Source organism: Periplaneta americana, chromosome 11 (genome assembly GCF_040183065.1).
Source record: "Periplaneta americana isolate PAMFEO1 chromosome 11, P.americana_PAMFEO1_priV1, whole genome shotgun sequence".
NCBI lineage: Eukaryota > Metazoa > Arthropoda > Insecta > Blattodea > Blattidae > Periplaneta > Periplaneta americana.
Window position 1 is genome coordinate 66,933,281 of NC_091127.1, and position 20,409 is coordinate 66,953,689.

Genomic DNA, 20,409 nt, shown 5'->3' on the forward strand with positions numbered 1-20,409 from the left:
GCTCAATTTATATTTAAATATCTGTCCATTTGCAACAAAGGAACAACCAACACAATCATTTACTCGGGATCCGTCAGTAAAAACTAATGAATAATTTGGAAACTGTGATAAAAGTTTGCTAAAACGAAGTCTATAAACAAAAGCTGGTGTAAAATTATTAAAATTTCGGCTCAGACTTACATCAAACATGGGACGTCGCAATTTCTTCGAATTATTACATAATATATCATGGGTATCAGAGAAGAGAAATGTGTTGGAATGATTATATTATAATAAAAGGAAGAATTGAACTTTGAATGGAACAATTCTACGCATTTCTGTTTTCTTTTTTTCATCTTTGTACAGCGTACGTTTACCCATATTCTGGTTAGAAGGAACATGATGTCTAGAGAAAATATGCTGTGGCACATATGGTATTACTCGACCATTCTGTTTATGGAACGGCAGTTGCTTGTACTAATACACAGCGCGCTGCTCATACGTCACCTATGCAGTACGATCGCTCTCTTATTCTAGTCATAGACTATGACTTTGCGTTTCCCACAGAGTAACAACAAAGATCGGAGTGTCGCACATACAAAATGGTCACCTAGTTTTGCAATAGCCTACTTATTTTTGCATTATAACTTGTAATTTCAAAAATTCTTTATTTGAAAACTTGAACTCTCCTAGCAAGTTCGTTCATAATAGTTTCTGTAGCCGTGTTTACAAATAATTACATTTTTAACATATTTTGATCAACAACAATTTGCATCGTGAGTTTGATGTCTGTGTACTTCCTTGTGTGATTACAGGGAAAGGATAATGGACAACTGGAATAGATTAATATACACAAAAAGAACTAAAGTAAACCATAAAATATGACTTCGTGACAGATATCCTTCTTCCAGGAAAAATTTCCGGTCTCCATTAAAATTTTCTAACACTATATCAACATCCTCCCGATCTTCAAAGAAAAACATATTAATAAACAACTTTAACCAACGCATTAACGTGAACAAAGTATTTTCCGCGCCCCTTCCTCCGGTCTCTCATCACTCGCAAGGAAAACCACAGACTCTCGCATGTTTATCACCAATGAAACTATATAAGTCGAAACTTTGTTCATATTCTAGTCCGACTTCTGAAGTTAGTTCAGTTTTCATTCTGAGGAGACGCAATCATCTTTCTTAAAGGTAACGTTTTATTACTTAATTAGAACATAAGCTTAATGTCTACACGAATGGCGAAAGAATACACCTTAATGTTGTTGTCGTTCATACTTGTCACAGTCTAATACAACCAAGTCCTTAAGGGCCGTATTCATAGACATTTTTAGTGCGGGCTTTCGGTGGGTTATCAGCGTTTTTCGTATTCATAAACCAGTGTTAGCGGTAGGATATGATTTGAATTCTGTACTAGTAACCAGTGGATAGCCGGGGCTAGCTTAGTACGGCTGAATACGGCCCTAAGACTTTATCAAGAGCTACATCACAATTCACCCCACCTCTTGCTTGCAATCCGCGTTTCTTCCATTACTAGAAAACTATACATTTTTTTCAGTGAATTTTTACCATCGATCGAAATAACTCCTAGCAGCACACACAATTCAGCAGTGCAACTTTTGTGCTCCACTACCGAAATGTCTAAATAATCCGATATTGTAGAACGATTGTATCAAAAAATAAATAGTCGAAATTCATCAATAACAAGAACAACAATAAATCACTAGCTATTTAACTACAAGAAGTCATCAAATATCACCATCTTTATAACAGAAATTAGCCAATGATACCCATTCCGTATTCAGATGTTTCAGTCCATAGTTTCGTTTGACGCCCGACATCTATTCTCTCTATAGGCTTATATGTCGATGCTAGAACTGGGATTCTTTCTTCACTCATTCGGTTTAAATATGTTCTCCACTTTTCTTTATATTCCTCTATTTCTTTTTCATTTAAGTCTATACGTTGAGTTGTTTAATTCCTTATCTCATATCTTCTTGTACAATCCTTTCATTTCTCCAGATTGTATTTTACTTCTGTCTCTTTCTCTTATTATCCAAGATTCACTTCCAAACATACAACCTAGAGCAATCATTGTCTTGTAAAATTTTATTTTATTTTTTTATATTTTATAGTCTTATTTTGAAATGTTCTATTAATAATGTTCCACAAATTCACTGAAATTTATTTATTTTATATTCATTGCCCCCATCTGTATCAAAACTTTTATTACATTCTAAATAATAATAATAATAATAATAATAATAATAATAATAATAATAATAATAATAATAATCATCATCATCATCATCATTATAACAGGTTATATTCCTATGAGATGTTAATATTTAAAGTTTCGCTTCACAAGACATCCTTGTGGTTGAGATTTATAATTCAATATCATTCTAAGCAAACGTGTTCTGGATATTCGGTGGATTTATTAATGCAAGTTATCTTGACAGCGATGAGCCAGTCGATTTCTGCTTCTCTTTCTGATCAGTTTCGGCATTATTCTTTCTTCACCCACTCTTTCCAGTACAACTTCATTTCTTATTCTGTTTGTTCATATCACACGCTTCATTTATCTCGAAATTCAAATTAAATGCTTACAATCGTTTCCATTCACATCGTTGTAATGTCCAAATGTGTCATACAAAGCTACACTCCACACAAAGCACTTGACTAGTCTCCTTAGTTTTTTTTATCCACAGCTCAGCAGAAGACATTCCGTTTTAATTAAAAGCCTGAATTGCCATTGCTATCCTCCTTTTGACTTCGTAGCAGCTGCTCAAATTGCTACTTATATTACACCTCAAGTATTTGAAGTTGTCTACTTGTTCTACTGCCTCATTTCCAAGTCGAAAGTTTGGATTCTTTATTAAGGCATAACATTTCAGCCATGGCTCACAGTGATTTTTTAATTAACGTTTTGCTAAAAAGTATTTTATGCTCGACCATGACGAAATGTAGTAATTATACACCTGGTAGCAGTCCTTTAATGCATGTCATTAAAGTACACCTACTCATTAAAGTACAGGTGTTTAGCCAATGACAACTCAGCTTACAGGTGTTCAGCCAATGACAAGTCAGCTTTGTATCGTTATAAAACCGCAAGTATCGATTATTCTCGGATATGCAATCGAAAGAGAATTAGCGAAAAGTCACGGAGGCTGGAAATCCAATACTGTCGCAGAAGGTTATGTTCTGTTACTATAATAATTAGCGTTAATTGTAAATAATATTCAAATAAATTCAATTTGTCATCTCGTATTTCAATGTCGAATTCAATAATCAAGTTTATATCAAGTTTAACGGGATTACTTCAAGGTCAATGACATTGTTCCTCGGAAAAAATCAATACTTTCGCGTCTGCGCACCTCTCACAATTCACGACCTAGAACAAGGTCACTTCCGATCTTGTCAGATACAAATAAAATGTATACATCTGAATAATTTCAAGTTAGAAATATGGTCGAGCATAAAAAGTCGTATGAAACTTGCCTATAATGGCAATTAAGACGCTCGCATGAATATTATGAAACTCGCTTGCGCTCGTTTCATAAATATCCACACTTGCGTCTTATTTACTATCATTATAGGCTCGTTGCATAATGTACTATTATGACCCTCGAGCATATTCTATCACAATCATGTTTCAATGTCTATCTCGCTAAAAGCAGTAGGGGAGACTCGGCTAATTCTGCAATATTAGGAAGTAAATCTATCATAATTTTAACAAAATGTTTATTGAAAAATATTAGCATGATATATTGTAGACATGGACAAAACCTTTCATTATCAAATGAGATAAAAAGACCTATTAAAATGCAAATATATTTAGTAGTAGATACATTACAGTTTAAAAAGAACTCGGGTAATTCCGCAACAGTGTGCATAAATCCTCAATAGGACTAGGCTAATTCCGCAGTCGTAAATAATTATGAAATACATTATGAAAATAACATAAAAGCAACAATTTATATGTAACAATGCTTACTATCTTCACAGCTGTGTAGCAAAACACGAAACACAGCCAACTTTCGATGTTTCACTGTATTGCCGACAGAGGTGTCGACCAATATCCTTGATTTTTTTTAGCACTGCAGAGGACATGCGTCCTGTTGACAGCCCTCAAAACTTACGATCACGCTATTACAAAGCCGCAGTAAAATAATATATACATTACTGCGGAATTACCCGTACTGCAAAATTAGCCGAGTTTCACTTCGATTTTTTTAAAACTATGGATACCAGTATAGCAGCAGAATAAATTAAGAATATGTATTAGCATGTTACCAAAGTTCTAATTGATATAAAAAAAAATAAAATTGTTTCAGCTACCATGCATGCAGTTAGTATGATATATTTGGCTGCTGTTGTGTCTACTCTGTGGTGTATCGATATCTCCAACGCCCTTAGCTGCAGTAAAGGTAATAGCACCACTTATTTTTTTAGAACAAAGAAACATCTTTATAAGTGAGAAATACAAGATTATGTTATAGAACTAAACAACTATAAATTATTAGGGACAGCAAAAAAGAGTCAATACTCATTACCACATAGGCTAACTTTAAAAAATTCAATCCAGGTCACTGGCATTGAGTGATGCACAACCGTCTTCACATAGTGAAGAGTCCAGTTTTCTTTTTGTTACTCATGTCGCAGGTTTTGTGGTATCCAAGTTCGGTTGATTATCCTTAATTTAGAGACGATTAAACTAACTGCTATTATTTCATTCTAAATGAAAGTTTATTCTCACAGCGAGATAACCTACACTCGCAAATTCTATTTTAAAAAAATAATTATCATAATATAATATTATAAATTTTAAAACATGGAATAATTTATTATAACACCAAAACCATACCTTAGGTTAATTTTCAAGACACCATTAGGTTCAATATTATCTAAAACAGCTGTGCATAAAACTTAATTGATCTACACTAAGCAGTTGCCGATCAAAATGGGTTCAACAAATTGAATACATAGACCTAAGTTACAGAGGCGATCTACTATAGATACAAACTTACAGCTAATATTGTTGCGTTGCTGTTGGCATTTACATTTTTAAGATCATTTAGAGACATAATACAATCAAAATATTTTGAGATATGATGAACTAAACTCCACATTATTCTTAAGAATGTAAAGGATTTTCATATTTTCGTCATTCGTGCTTATGTTATCGCTTTAAAGTGTTGGTTAATACTGTTATAAATGCATTCTACTAACGTTTCTGCTAGAATTATAGTCAACATTAATTTTTGGACATGTTTTATACGTTAATTCTTCAGTTCCTTCCAAACACACTTACAAGAAGCAGCCCCCTTCCGATTATCATCTGATCCCTTGCCTGGGCTACTACAAGCTTCACAAAAATATGAAAAATTTCGACGGAGCCTGGGCAACCTGTGCACAAGAAGGGGCACACCTGGCTGTTATAAACTCGGAGACCGAAGCTCTGGCTCTTGTACCTTGGTGGGTCACCTTCTCAGCCAATAATTTTCCTTTTATTGGACTGTACGACCCCAAAAGGAATGGAAGATTTGTCACTGTTTTCAGTAAGTATATCAGTTTCAGGAATAGACTAGTTATGATTAGGGTATTTCTATACAACAAATTTTCTACTCCTCATCCTGTAAATATAGTTAAGCGGTCTGGCCAAACATTTCTGTTCTCGAATTAATGTTGATCAAATGTTTATAAACATCGTGGGAATACTTATATACAAGCTTAAGTTTTATCAAAACAGAGACTGGACTTCAGATGTAAAATGAAGAAATAATCACAATTGCAAGAAGTCTATAATTTTATCAGACAGTCCTATAGTACATATTGAGAGATATGTGTCGTACATCCTTTAAATTCATTCGTTGGTCGAATTCTAAAACTAAAATTTTAAACTTAAATTCACTTCACGACTGATTTGCTCAAAACCATGATTAACAAAATCATTGTATCGTATCCAATTTTACTTTCTTCAAGAAATAAAGACTTTGCTTTCTTAACAAGAGATCTAGCTTGAAGTAATAAAATTATATTACCTGAAAATAGATTTCTGTTCCAATTCAGATACTATGGTTTCTTTAGCACACAAGTGGAAATTGTTTGCACTCCTATGTGTCATAGCTGTCATAGCCTCTGATCTTGTATGTTCCTGATTTGAAATAGTGATTGTCATTGTGTAAACTACAGAGCAATTATTATCATACGTCCCAGAAAAGAGCGGCCGGCCGGCCGTGCCCTGCGTGGTTTCCGCCGAGCGCGTAACAATTGCTCCGGCACTTCTACATATAACAGTACTAACAATAAACGTTCAGTCGTTGCTGAAAATGGCCCCCATTTGCCGCCACACACAACTGACATCTTCTGATAAACGAATTAACAACACTCTGAAATTCCACATCATTGATAGCTTCGATTTCTTCTCGTATATAGCCGTTTAGTTCACTATAGAATGAGGATTTTTGTGTAAACCCTACCTTTTAGTGTTCCGCATAAATAAAAGTCACAGGGTGTTACATCCGGGCTTCGTGGAGGCCACAAATAATTACTGATTAGTCTCATACCGAAAATAAGCCTCAATTCCCTCATTGACACGGCAGCTGTATGAGCAGTGGGGAAATCTTGTTGGAAATAAATTTACAATCGTTCAGCGTAAGAACACTACGTTTTCTGCTTGATTTTCGATTCTTCACTGAGCCAGTTTCTTTAAATCTTTTAGTGAGTCGTCTAATTGTTTTGGCAGGAAGCAAAGGTCTGTTTGGAAACTTTTTTTCGAAATTTTCGTCTTGTTTTCGCACACGACCTTCTGCCTTTTATGTACGTATTGTACATATACACACCATCACACAATGAGAATTTGTTGCTACGCATTATCTAAATACACAATATAATCACTAAATTTTATTCACTAACGTTGTACACTTGAAGAATTGAGAGTTTCATTACATGACTTCTAAGCACACTGAAGGTCGATTGTGCGGAAGAAACGGTTAGCGCGCGGCGGATGCCACGCAGGGCGTGACCGGCCGCTATTTTCTGGGACATATAATAATAATAGCTCCGTAGTTACCATACTCACCTGAATACAATATGCATATGTTAGTAGGGAAAACTGTGGAAATTGTGGTATCTCAATTTGTTGTAACAGTAGCAAACTGTAGTTAGTGTAATTATTGAAAACCGTAGCAGTAGTAAATCAGCACTATCATTACTAGAATTTGCAGTTGTAGTAGCAGTAAGTTATACAAGTTGCTATAAAAGCAGTGTAGTTTCTGTAGCAGTTGTAATTGGTTTAGCAGTAGCTGAAGTATCAACAGAAGTTGTAGCAGTACCAGCAGATTTAGTAGCTGGAACAGTAGGAAATTAGTACTAGCAGTAAAAGAAATTGTAGTTTGCAGTAAAATTACAAATATAGTTTTATTAACATTAGTAGTTGTTGCTGAAGTAGGTGTAATTAATGTAGCAATAGACATAATATCAATAGTTCTACTTCTTGTAATTTTAGTGTGATGGTAAGAGTTTCAGTAGCCGTAGTAGCAGTATTAATGGATAAAGTATTAAGTATTGTAATAGTAGTAGGTGCACTAGTAGTTTTTTTTGTTTAAGTAGGTTATTTTACGACGCTGTATCAACATCTCAGGTTATTTAGCGTCTGAATGATGTGAAGGTGATAATGGCGGTGAAATGAGTCCAGGGTCCAGCACCGAAAGTTACCCAGCATTTGCTCAAATTGGGTTGAGGGAAAACCCTGGAAAGAACCTCAACCAAGTAACTTGTCCCGACCGGGATTCGTACCCGGGCCACCTGGTTTCCCGGCCAGAGGTGCTAACCGTTACTCCACAGGTGTGGATGTACTAGTAGTAATAATAAGTGTAATATAGTAGTAGTATGAGTAGTAGGAGCAGCAGCAGTAGTACTAGATTGGATGTAAGTGGAATTACAGGCCCATACAGTTATCTATAGGACTTATATTTTATGTACTGACCGCTGGATCGGTGTTTTGCCTCTCGGCGGCTGGGCATGTCGCAGCCGGCAGCACGTTAACCTTGCTATCGAAAACGTGTATAAACTCGTACCTTATAGGAGATGCGATATGTGTCAGAGGAAGAACAATATTGTTTGTATGCATCTGAAGTCTGACTAGTGTAATATGTAGCTAATGGGCGATGTATGCAATGGAGGGGGGAAAGGAACTGTCCACCCTACCCCATTGACTCCTGGCCTAGTTGCCTCATAAGTGGTGACTTTTTGGTACCACTTGTGGGGCTCAGACCTATCTTCGGACAACTGACTGAACAACAACAATAGATGATGCTGGAAATGTCGTTCTCCTTCGGCTAAACTTACGTTGTATCGAGAAAACACATTCCGATTGACACGATTAAATGAGCGGAAGTTGAAACATCAGGGCCGAAATATGTTTCAATAACAACTCATTTTCACATTTCAATATTCAAATTTTAATACTCTGAAAATCTTGTCGTATTATTTATTTCTGAACTCACTTTCACTTTCATAAAGTATAGCCTATTTATTTCCTTTAAAAAGTGTAATTTATACAGGGGGTACGAAAAAATCAGTCCAATAATCACAGTCAGTGGTAAAGGGGATCAAGACAATTAAATAAGGATAGGAACTAACCCTCTAATTTTCACTCCAGTTCAAATGGGGTAATGAACGTAATGTATCTGAATCGTAGAAGCTATGCCCTAGTCCACACCTATGGAGTAACGGTTAGCGCATCTGGCTGCGAAACCAGGTGACCCGGGTTCGATTTCCCATTGGGGCAAGTTACCTGGTTGAGGTTTTTTCGGGGTTTTCCCTCAACCCAATATAAGCAAATGCTGAGTGACTATCGGTGCTGGACCCCGGATTGATTTCACCGGCATTATCACCTTCATCTCATTTAGACCCTAAATAACCTAAGATGTTGATAAAGCGTCGTAAAATAACCTACTAAAAAAACTATGTCCTGTTTCTTAGGGAAAATCTGCCCGTCCTCTTGGAAGACATCCCTTACGCGATACAATGTAGCATGTGATGATGATGCTTCTCCACTACTCTAAAGAGTCCCGCCAGAAGTTGAATAGGCAATATCCGAGACGAAGTCTAGGTCGCGGAGGGTCTGTATCTTGGCCCCCGAGGTCGCCATACCTGAATCTATTAGATTACTTCCTTTGGAGTCACCTCAAGGAGCTCGTGTACAGGGTGATCCCGGAGGTTCCTTCTTGTCTTCACCCAAGTATTTCACTAATTCAATTGGGATTTCATCAACTCCTGGTGCATTTCCATCCACCATTTTCTCAAGTGACAGCTCAACTTCTTCTCTTAGAATAGAAGATACTTTTTCTTCTTCTGAAAAGGTTGTTTCATCTTGTATAGGTAAATCATATGGATTATTCCCTCACTTATGCAGCGCTTCTACACTTATTATTTCTTGTTTGCCTCTTATTTCATTACCGATTTCGCTTTCTAGTAACCACATGAATTTCCAGTTCTTATTTGTGAAGTCCAAACATTTTATTTCACGGTATATTAAATCATATCTTTTCTCTCTATATCCTCTATTTCTTCACATTTCTGTTTCATCCTATCATCCTTCGCCTTATTAATTTATTTTCTTAGTCCTGTATTATGTAAGTCATTATTATGTAATGAAATAGTTATTAGTGTTTTATATTTCATAGACAAAACTCAGGACGCCGCTGGATACAACAAGTGGATGGTTGGAGAACCGGATGCGAGAGGCGTTCAGAACTGTGGCTTACTGAGTTCGGAAGGAACATTATCAAACGGGGGATGTGACGGGCTAAAACTCTTCATATGCGAATTTGAATAATAAATAGCTTTTTTCTCCTATATCATAACTCATAATATGTAAACTTATCAATTTCATTCCAAATTGTATGTAATAATGCTGATCTTAAAACGAATCATCTGTAGTATTTTTCAAATGAATAAAATTGAACAATTGAGTTTGTAATACGACAACTTCTGTTATGACAATTATTTTTAATCCAGTCCCTACCATCATATCCCACCTCTCTCAAATCTATTTTAATATCATCCTCCCATCTACACCTTGGCCTCTTCAAAGGTCTTTTCCCCTCAGGTCTTCCAACTAACACTCTATATGCATTTCTAGGTTCACCCATACGCGCTACATGCCCTGCCCATTTCAAACGTCTGGATTTAATGTTTCTAATTATGTCAGAGGAAGAATACAATGAGTGCAATTCTGCGTTGTGTGACTTTCTCCACTCTCGTATAACTTCACCCCTCTTAGCTCCAAATATTTTCCTAAGCAACTTATTCTCGAACATCTCTATCCTCTGTTCCTCTCTCAAAGTGGAGTTTAAGTTTCACAACCATACAGAACAACCAATAATATAACGGTTTTTTTTTTTCGTTATTGGTAATTCTATAGCATCTATTAGATGCTTTATGGTTGTGCTAACAGATGGAGTCAACAATGAGACACTGAAACGTGTGTTCAGGTTACTGCCCAGCGACAGTCCTGATGTATTTTTATATTTGTGGTAATTGGTTAATTAATATTAACCCGGCACACTCACAATCAAACTCACATTCATACAAATTTCCAGACTCTAGACACACAGGGAGTTCTTCTTCTTCAAGAAAAATTCACCGAGAGCCGAGCCCGGGAACTCCTGATCTGGAAGCCAGCTTGCTGACCAACAGACCACGGAAGCAGTCAAACGGTTTTATAAATTGTAACTTTCAGACTAATGATGAAAAATTCTCAACCGTAATAATACAAATCTAAAAATTATATGAAACTTGTTATCAAGAAAAACTTATTAAGCAGTTAGAATTTTGATATATTTTATGTGACATTAAATATTTGTGTACTTAAAAATATCCCTGAGGAGTAAGGTTGCAAAAATACGAGAATTACATTAAATTAAAACAATTTTTATCCTTGCTATAATGCACTGATGTAAAAACCCAACAACAAAAATGACAAATAAAAAAAATTATTAACCACAGAAATAAAACTCCTGAGATATTTATATGGTACGCCCTTAGAAATTAAATTATCAACAGAAATCTCACTAGAGGTTTTTATTTGTCTAGAGAAAATCAAAACTCGAGTGGCATTTAATTGACTATTACACGGTTAGAAGAAAGTATATAAAGATTGGAAGAAATGAAGTACTCTAATAAAATAACATATTAATTGACTTACTAAATTCTATTTCACTAATGTTAGCTTCACCAAAATGTTTGAACGGAGCCGCCATTTTCAGTCGACTATATATGCGGGGAACAAATGACGATCGCAAAGCATGTTTTATAGTATCTTAAAGAATCTGCAGTTGGCAAAGAAACAAATGCTAAGGAAGTGATAAAAACAAAAAATGCTAGGGAAGTGATAAAATTGTAGCGATAAACAGCCATGATTGATTAAAACACGCCCTTTGGTGTTGTTTTATTGGTCAAAAGTAGTATGACATAGTAAAATTGTAATAGCCAATATAAAATACAATCAATATAATTTAACCGAAGCAATAGAGGTGAAGTATTGATGCAACTCAGAATATGTAAGATATTGTATGCATACAGAAACGATAATAAATAGTTATAATAACAAATTTAAAATCAAGAGCATTTTGAAATTTTGGACGCTCACAAAGATAGGACTTTTTGTAAGAAGAAACAAGTCAATTGTTATAGGCTATGCACCATGAGGATAAATTACAATAATTTTTCCCGCTATTCTCTCATCATTAAGATAGTCATGCTTCCCGTTAATAAGTAATTTCAATATAGGCCTATATCCTGGTTTCACATCCATGGTTATGTGTGTGTACTCAAAACAATTGTTACTGGAGCACTGATAAACCTGACTTCGTACATGACGTGCCCCTCCATGACAAACCCAGTGTATGGTGCGCTATCAGTGGCGAAAGGACCACCATAAGACCATTTTCTTTTAGAATGCAGTTGATTCTGTTACTTATGTGAATACCATACTAACCCCCTTTTTTTCTGAGAATTAACTGACAGGGAGAGTGATTATGCATTTTTAAACAGAATTCTCCCACTGGTCACATTGCGAATATTTCCATGAGAGAAATTCACACTGTTTCCACAAGAGAGAGTTATTAGTACGGATTCGTGGCCCCCTCGTTCCCCCGATTTAACAGCCTACGATTATTATCTCTGGAGTAAATTAAAAAAATGTCATGTACAAGACGAACTCACACACCATACAAGAAATTAAAAATAATATTTGTCAGAAAATAATCCGAATTTTTCAAAATGAACTACAGCGACTGTTGAATAATTTCCTAAAGTGATGCAAAAAAATTGTGGAGAATGAGGGCGGGAATTTCAATACCTCATTTGATTATCTGGTAAGTAATGAGCCTTTTAAATTTGTTTGTGTATTGTTGTATGGTTGGTTTGTTTTATGGTTTTACTCTCCCGCTAATCAACAATTCAACAATTCCAGTAACATTATTGAGGAATTGAATTTCTTACATAATAAGATTATGTAGAGCAGTTATGTCAATTGATGCCCATAGGCGCAAGCACACGCTTTAGAGCTCAGGAGAGCCTGAGCGCTTTACAGCGGAAAGGAAAGAGACAGACGAAAAGGTAGTATATGCAGCTTGGTCGAGCTATATACAGGGATGACCAGCACTGATTCAATAGATAAACGGAAGAGAACTTATTAAAACTGTATCCATGTTAATTTTTAGATTTGTCTGAGAAGTTTAAGTGCAATATAAGAATGCAAGTTTTAATTTTAATGCACATTTTTCATAAGTTTGTTTTTTTTATTCAAAAGGAATATTTTCTCAACTCTTTTTTATAGAGAAGTGAAATTTTCAGATATAGGCCTATTTACTTTGTAGCCTTCCAGGTAATATCGTAAATACGTATTACTGAAGATAGTGTATTACAAATTTTGAAAATATTCGCATGAAAAATGTTTGTAAGGAAATGAATTAACAAAGCAACTACTGTTACATCATAGGCAAAAGATATATGTCCATGTTTTGTAAAAATGTAAGTTCTACAGCTTCAGCAGGTTTCGAGAAAATAAATTAATATTCTGATGATAGGAAGTTGCTCACCAATATCACCATAAAAGCATAATGCGAGAAGAGTTTTGTTATGGAATATTAGTTACATTTAAACTATATACAGTACTTAGGTAACTTTGTTTTGTACTACAATAATGTTTTGATTAGTTCATTGATATCTTTTATAAGGCTAAAGATACCATCAATATCAATTCCAACTTATCATGCCATACTCAATCTCTTTTTTTCGCGATATCACTTTCTTTATGAATGATGTGTTTCATCCACTTAGTGTAGTATAGTTATACTGCTATGGAATTAATGTGAATATTCCTTCTTAACTCTTTATTATGTTATTAACGTTTAAAACACAACTGCAATATTAAGAGATTGGTGTTAGTACTGCTGTTTTACAGGCAATATAGATAATATCAAACAGAAAGAAGCCATATAAAAATAACGACATAAAATTTCACGTTCCGTTTGAAGTTTGTGCACCACTGTTTTCTTAATCCAACAGGCTGCTTATTGCTTCTTCCATACCAAGCGCTTGATACCCGCGTACGACGTCAAGGTCAGAAAAATGAGCTTTATTTGACATCACTGCTCTACAGGATAAAAAAATATCCATACAACATAGCGTCAAAACTTGATAGTTTTGCCAGAAAAAATATTTCTTCTCTTATTTTATTAGCGTTATACTGCTTATATTCTTAGTAAAATTACGAAAACAATTACATCAGTAGGTATATCTAACAAAGAGTTAATATTAGTTTAAATAAATATTTGTGTGTTCTATTACGTTTTCGTGAAATTAAATAAAATTGCATGCTTAAATTTGTTAATATTCTGGCGTGAGAGACGTGGCAGCTATTCAGCAGGAAGTACTCTGCACAGACGTACGTACATGTCAGCTGAGTTCAGCTCCATGTCCACAGTCTATTGCCAAGCGGATGACAGTTCGGTACCAGGTAATCGATAAACAACTTAAAATGTCATTCACAGTTTAGGGATATCATATATTTTTAATTTATGGAGAAAGTTGTCGTAATTCAAGTGAGGGAAGAAGCTGTACCATCAATGTTTTCCGCAATGGAAGTTACCTAATCAGCGAACTTTTGTGGTGGTTTCTCAACGATTATTAGAAACTAGAAGTGTCTTTTATCGTTTCAAAAATCACACAAACAGAATTTTTTTAAATGATACTGCTTTATGGAAGCGGGAGAGATTAAAATGTTGCATTAAAAAAAATGTTCGTATGATTTTGTGCTGTAAACCATTATTGTTTATTTTTTAGACGTACCGGTAAAATAAAAAATGGACCAATATTGCCAATATTGTTAAATAAAATGGAAATTTACCACAAAGTTCTATTATTGAGATTGAAAGTTTTTATTTGCTGTTCGTTTTATGTGCATTAGAACAGAGCATTGTTTTGTACCGGTATGTGTGTATTCGCTTAAGCTGTACTGTGTACTTGCAAACTCCCTCCTCCCCATCCAGCAACGCCTAATATTGTAAACTTTAATAATTAGTTAAATATTACAATTAGAAAAAAAATTGTGGGGACATTTTTACTTCCTTATGACATGAATAATCATCAGTTAAAATAACGGCACTTATACCCCTTACACCATGTATATAAATACGGTGTAACCGATGAAAATTGTCACAAAAAACACTATTAGTAGAGTATAAATAAGTAAAAAAAATTCAAATATATTTCTATAACTGTCTAGGTTCTTCCAGAAAAAAAAATGTTTTGCAAGCCTAACGATTCTGAAAATTATTTCGCCCGTCACGTACTCTGAAGGAGTCGTAACTTACTTTGTATTTCTGTTGTAGCCTATATTGGCATATGATGGGTGCAAGGTCATTGCTAATGGCATTCACGTTCAGTGTAAACAAAAAATTTATTAGACTACTACCAATCTTAAAAACATAGCATTTTACAAAGTGAAAAAAAAGTCGTATGAAGACCCGTCGAGCTTCTTTCTATGAGACTTGGCAACAGAATGCACAGATAATTGTTTTTGTAAACAATTACAGCGTTAGTGTTATTACAAAATCCATTTTCAATGATATTAATGATTTACATAACTTTTTAAGGTCATTACAAAAATATTTTCATCAATATTAGTACTTCAGATAATTGTTCTCGTATTTAGTTACAGCGTTACGGTTATTATAAATAAAATCAGAAATATTAGTGAACCCGATAATTGTTTCAGTGTTTAGTTGCAGCGTTACGGTTACTACAGACATTAGTTTCAAGTATAGTAATTGTTTTTATATACTATATAATTATTTTAAAGAGTATTAGTGTTTCATATAATTGTTTTGGTATTGAATGACAGTGTTACGGTTATTATTAAAAAACTATTTTTAATAATATTAGTGAATCCCATAAGTGTTTCGGTATTCAGTTATAGCGTTACCGGTTGTTACAAAAATTATTTTCAAGAATATTATTGCTTCAGATATAATTGAATCGTTTATTTTAGAAAGGGCACAAGTCACATTTTCCCAGTTTTACAGGAGACACAAAAAAACTATTTAAATTAAAGATTTTTTTTCAATTCTTTGTATTGCATCTTGGGAAGAATACTAAAATACACTTTACACACGAGTTTCAGAATTTTTTAATGAAAAGTATGGTTTCTACGGAATTTTTTTTGTCTTGGACATGTGCCCCTTCTAAACTAAACACAGAAACAATGAGAGTTCATAAAGTGGACATATTATAAATCAATGCTTGAACAATAAGTGTACATAATAGTGATAAATATGGAAATATGCTTCTATTTTCAATTTTGGCATGAAAAACTTTACTCTGCATTACCCTGCGTTGTAATTGACCAATTCATAATGTTATCATAGAAAGACTTCGCCTCTTCACTTACATATTTAAGAACATTTTTTATGTCTCCAATTTATTTCCATTAATAGAGTTTTTTCTTCAAATACTCGTTCATCCGGATACGTGTCCTTTGTCAAATGAACGTATTTATCTAACCTCCATAGCAACAAATGGAGTCAAGTTAGGAATGTGCCCTTTCTAAACTTAATGCGGCTACCTCAATAGAGTATAGTTGTAAAAAACATCAATTTCCACAAGAATCTGACTTGTGCCCTTTCTAAAACAAACGATTTAATTGTTTTGATATTCAGTTATAGTGTCACAGTTATTACAAAAATTATTTCCAAGAATATTATTGCTTCAGATAATTGTTTTGGTAATCATTTACAGCGTTACGATTATAATAAAAAGGCTATTTTTAATAATATTAGTGAATCCGATAAGTGTTTCAATATTCAGTTATAGTGTTACGGTTATTACAAAAACTATTTTCAAGAATATTAATGTGTTGATATTCAGTTATAGTGTCACAGTTATTACAAAAATTATTTCCAAGAATATTATTGCTTCAGATAATTGTTTTGGTAATCATTTACAGCGTTACGGTTATAATCAAAAAGCTATTTTTAATAATATTAGTGAACCCGATAAGTGTTTCAATATTCAGTTATAGTGTTACGGTTATTACAAAAACTATTGTCAAGAATATTAGTGAATCCGACAAATGTTTCGATATTCAGTTACACAGTTAAGGCTGTTACAAAAACTATTTTCAAGAACGTCATTTTCATAACTGTTTTGGTATTCAGTTACAGCATTATGCTTATTACTAAAACTATTTTCAATGGTATTAGTGCTTCAGCGTTACTGTTATTACAAACTATTTTCAGGTAAACAGATTATTTGGAAATCAATTACTTCATGAATTTACATTCAGACACAGCTAAAGAATTTTCGAGGAGGGTAAGAATAAATATGTACATTAAGCACGTTGTAAATGGCAGTATAAGAGTACAGTGCATCAGTTATTCATAGATTTCAAAAAGGCATATGACTCGGTTAAGAGACAAGTTTTATATGATAATCTTATTGAATTTGGTATTCTCAAGAAACTAGTTCGATTAATTAAAATGTGTCTCAGTGAAACTTATACCAGAGTCCGCATAGGTCAATTTCTGTCAGATGCGTTTCCAATTCACTGTGGGCTAAAGCAAGGAGATGCACTATCACCTTTACTTTTTAACTTGGCTCTAGAGTATGCCATTAGGAAAGTCCAGGATCACAGAAAGGGTTTGAAATTGAACGGGTTACATCAGGTGCTTGTCTATGCGGATGACGTTAATATGTTAGGAGAAAATCCACAAACGATTAGGGAAAACACGGGAATTTTACTTGAAGCAAGCGAAGAGATAGGTTTGGAAGTAAATCCCAAAAATACAAAGTGTATGATTATGTCTCGTGACGAGAATATTGTACGAAATGGAAATATAAAAATTGGAAATTTATCTTTTGGAGAGGTGGAAAAATTCAAATACCTGGGAGCAACAGTAACAAATATAAATGATACTCGGGAGTAAATTAAAGACGGAATAAAAATGAGAAATGCCTGTTATTATTCGGTTGAGAAGCTTTTTATCATCCAGTCTGCTGTTAAAAAATCTGAAAGTTAGAATTTATAAAACAGTTATATTACCGGTTATTCTTTATGTTGTGAAACTTGGACTCTCACTTCGAGAAAGGAACATATGTTAAGGGTGTTAGAGAATAAGGTGCTTAGGAAAATATTTGGGGCTAAGAGGGATGAAGTTACAGGAGAATGGAGAAAGTTACACAACACAGAACTGGACGCATTGTATTCTTCTCCTGGCATAATTATGAACATTAAATCCAGACGTTTGAGATGGGCAGGGCATGTAGCACGTATGGGCGAATTCAGAAATGCATATAGAGTGTTAGTTGGGAGGCCGGAGGGACAAAGACCTTTGGGGAGGCCGAGACGTAGGTGGGAAGATAATATTAAAATGGATTTGAGGGAAGTGGGATATGATGATAGAGACTGGATTAATCTTGCTCAGGATAGGGACCAATGGCGGGCTTATGTGAGGGCGGCAGTGAACCTCCGCGTTCCTTAAATGGCAGTAAGTAAATATGTAAGTAAGCACGTTGTGTCGAATATTCTAAATCCTTGATTAAATTTAATTATTTGTTTATGTTACGTGTTTTTATCTTCGCAGAAAATGGAAAGGAATCTTAGAAATGTGTTTGAATAGAAAAAAGAGAACGATTACAAAAGTATTTTTTAGATTTTTAACTTGATGTAGCATGATCATATTGAAAACAATATACTCGTAATATTAAAGGTTTTGTAATCTTGTTTCTAGATAAGGATAGGATGAACTGAACTTTGAGATCTAATTTATTCTTAGCTAAATCTGAAACTTTGGTCATGTTTCTTTTCTGGCTTAGAACATTATGACCATTATGTTTACGAAGAAATCTTTCTAAGAGTTCATTGCCTATTCTTTATTTAATGCTTACATTCTCTACAAAATTGGGGAAAAGAGCTTTAAGGAGCCTGAGAAAGAGAGCAGGTGTCTTGCCAGAGAAGCGAGCTTTCACCTCCCGGGAGAAGAAAAGTTAAAGCTGTGTGCTAGTCGTCTCGTCTCGTTTGTCCCGTATCGGACAGGTTTCATGCACAGTCCTCATTTTCTGCTTGAAGCGGATGAGACTAGCTGCACAGGTGGCACCGCGTTTTAACAAGGCCCCCCACATCAAATGCTTTGTTAACTCGCGCTCCTCCGAGCGGCGGAATCAATACACTTCCCACATAAAAATTCCCTACCTGCCTTCCCAGAGACAGCTCATTATGTCCACATTATAAAACAAACCCACCTGTTGTGATGAGGGAATTTTGTCCTGTTTTATTTGAAAAGTTCTTTTAATCCCTATGACAGCTATTAACAACTACATGAACGGATTTCTACGATGAAAGAATACCATAACCCGGATTATACTTTCTCGGCCACGTTAATCACAATAATTCTATTAGCCAAACTGATTAAAAAAATTTCACGATAAGTTTTTAAACATTTATTGTTATGGGACATTCCCTATAAAGCCACTCATCTCGTGAAAACCGACTAGCCATGAACATAAATTCTATTTACAGCTTCAGTATTATATATTTTCGGTCTTACTAATAAACCGTGTATACTTTTTATACGAGACTTATGCAGAAATGAGACAGAAAACGTTACTAATAAACCATGTATAAGCGATGGATGTATAAACAATCTGTAACTATACAATGAAAATTGCTTTGCAGTAGTTATTATATACACGAAAACCCTTGTTTAAGCGTTGTATAGGCCTACAGAGAAAAAATGGCCGCCCCTCTTACAGCTGTTCGTATCGACTGTCATTTTATGATGATGGTTGCCTTGTAGCCACAGAAGAACAAACTAAAGAACGCAGAATGATTAGAATAATATTGCTGTAACTTATACTCTTTGACCATAATATAGTGTGTTAATCGATTAGAGCCAGTTGTACTATCGATACTTAACACGGCACACTAAAGCCCTCTACCGGATGCAATAGAGAACCTCACATATTCCATTACCTTTCGTATGAAGTAAGACGAAACTATGACGTAGCTGTGTAACAGTTATACCACAGTCTACTATATACAGTCGCGAAGCTCAATATGTAGTAAAAATGCAAACATGGGTAGTTGCCCACCACTAGGATCGCTACTATCGCCTCATCATCGCAGATCTCTTTCCTAGCAGACGACAAAATATGTTACACTTTCGTTGTCGTGTTATTTTGGAAAAATTAATACCTTCCTTCCATTATTGAAATATTAAATGCATAAAGTTAATTTATTATTTTAATGAAGTATATTAAATTCCACCATAAACTCAAAGATAACTGCAAGAAATAGGTTAATATTATTTTTGTTTGTGCAAAACGAACTGAAATTTACTATAATCGCTTCACTCATTCAAGATTATAGCGATAATTAACTATGAAACCAATATATATTAATTTGCTTTTCCCTTTACAACAATAATAATGGAAATATAAATTAATGGAGTAACTTACGTGTACCGGTACTTGTAGTGTAGGCTTACGTAGTTAACAAAGTGGGATGAGGTTAAGAAATAATAATCACACCAGAATTGGAAATAAAACGTGATCAATAAATTTTATTGTAACAGACTTTTTCTACGTATCTAGTAAAGTAACAAATAAAAATAACAACAAAATTAACAGCTATAATTAAAAACATATCCTTTGAAAAAAAAGTAGGCCTAAGCAATAATAATCCCAACAGAATTGAAAATAAAACGTGATCAATAAATTTCATTAAAACAAACTTAATTTTTCTATGTCTCTAGTAAAATATTATTATTCCAATTATTCTATTTTAGCCATTAACATTTTCATTACAACCAATAACGAACATTTCACAAGCATCAATGTGAAATACGCAACGAGC

The 20,409-nt window shown here is 34.4% G+C and overlaps 1 protein-coding gene across 1 annotated transcript; it reads left to right on the forward strand.

Annotated features, from left to right (window-relative positions):
* The first annotated feature begins 1,037 nt into the window (after positions 1–1,037).
* On the forward strand, positions 1,038–9,980 carry LOC138709076 (hemolymph lipopolysaccharide-binding protein-like). Its single transcript, XM_069839581.1, has 4 exons — positions 1,038–1,175; positions 4,322–4,414; positions 5,279–5,545; positions 9,677–9,980. Exons 2-4 carry the CDS (start codon positions 4,327–4,329, stop codon positions 9,826–9,828), a joined length of 507 nt encoding a protein of 168 aa, XP_069695682.1. The 5' UTR covers positions 1,038–1,175; positions 4,322–4,326; the 3' UTR covers positions 9,829–9,980.
* Positions 9,981–20,409: the final 10,429 nt, after the last annotated feature.

Bases quoted from the DNA above. Each gene is read 5' to 3' on its own strand.
- LOC138709076 (XM_069839581.1), top strand. From the start codon at position 4,327: ATGCATGCAGTTAGTATGATATATTTGGCTGCTGTTGTGTCTACTCTG. The intron at 4,415-5,278 runs GTAATAGCACCA...TTAATTCTTCAG, and splicing joins CGCCCTTAGCTGCAGTAAAG to TTCCTTCCAAACACACTTAC. The intron at 5,546-9,676 runs GTAAGTATATCA...TATATTTCATAG, and splicing joins AAGATTTGTCACTGTTTTCA to ACAAAACTCAGGACGCCGCT.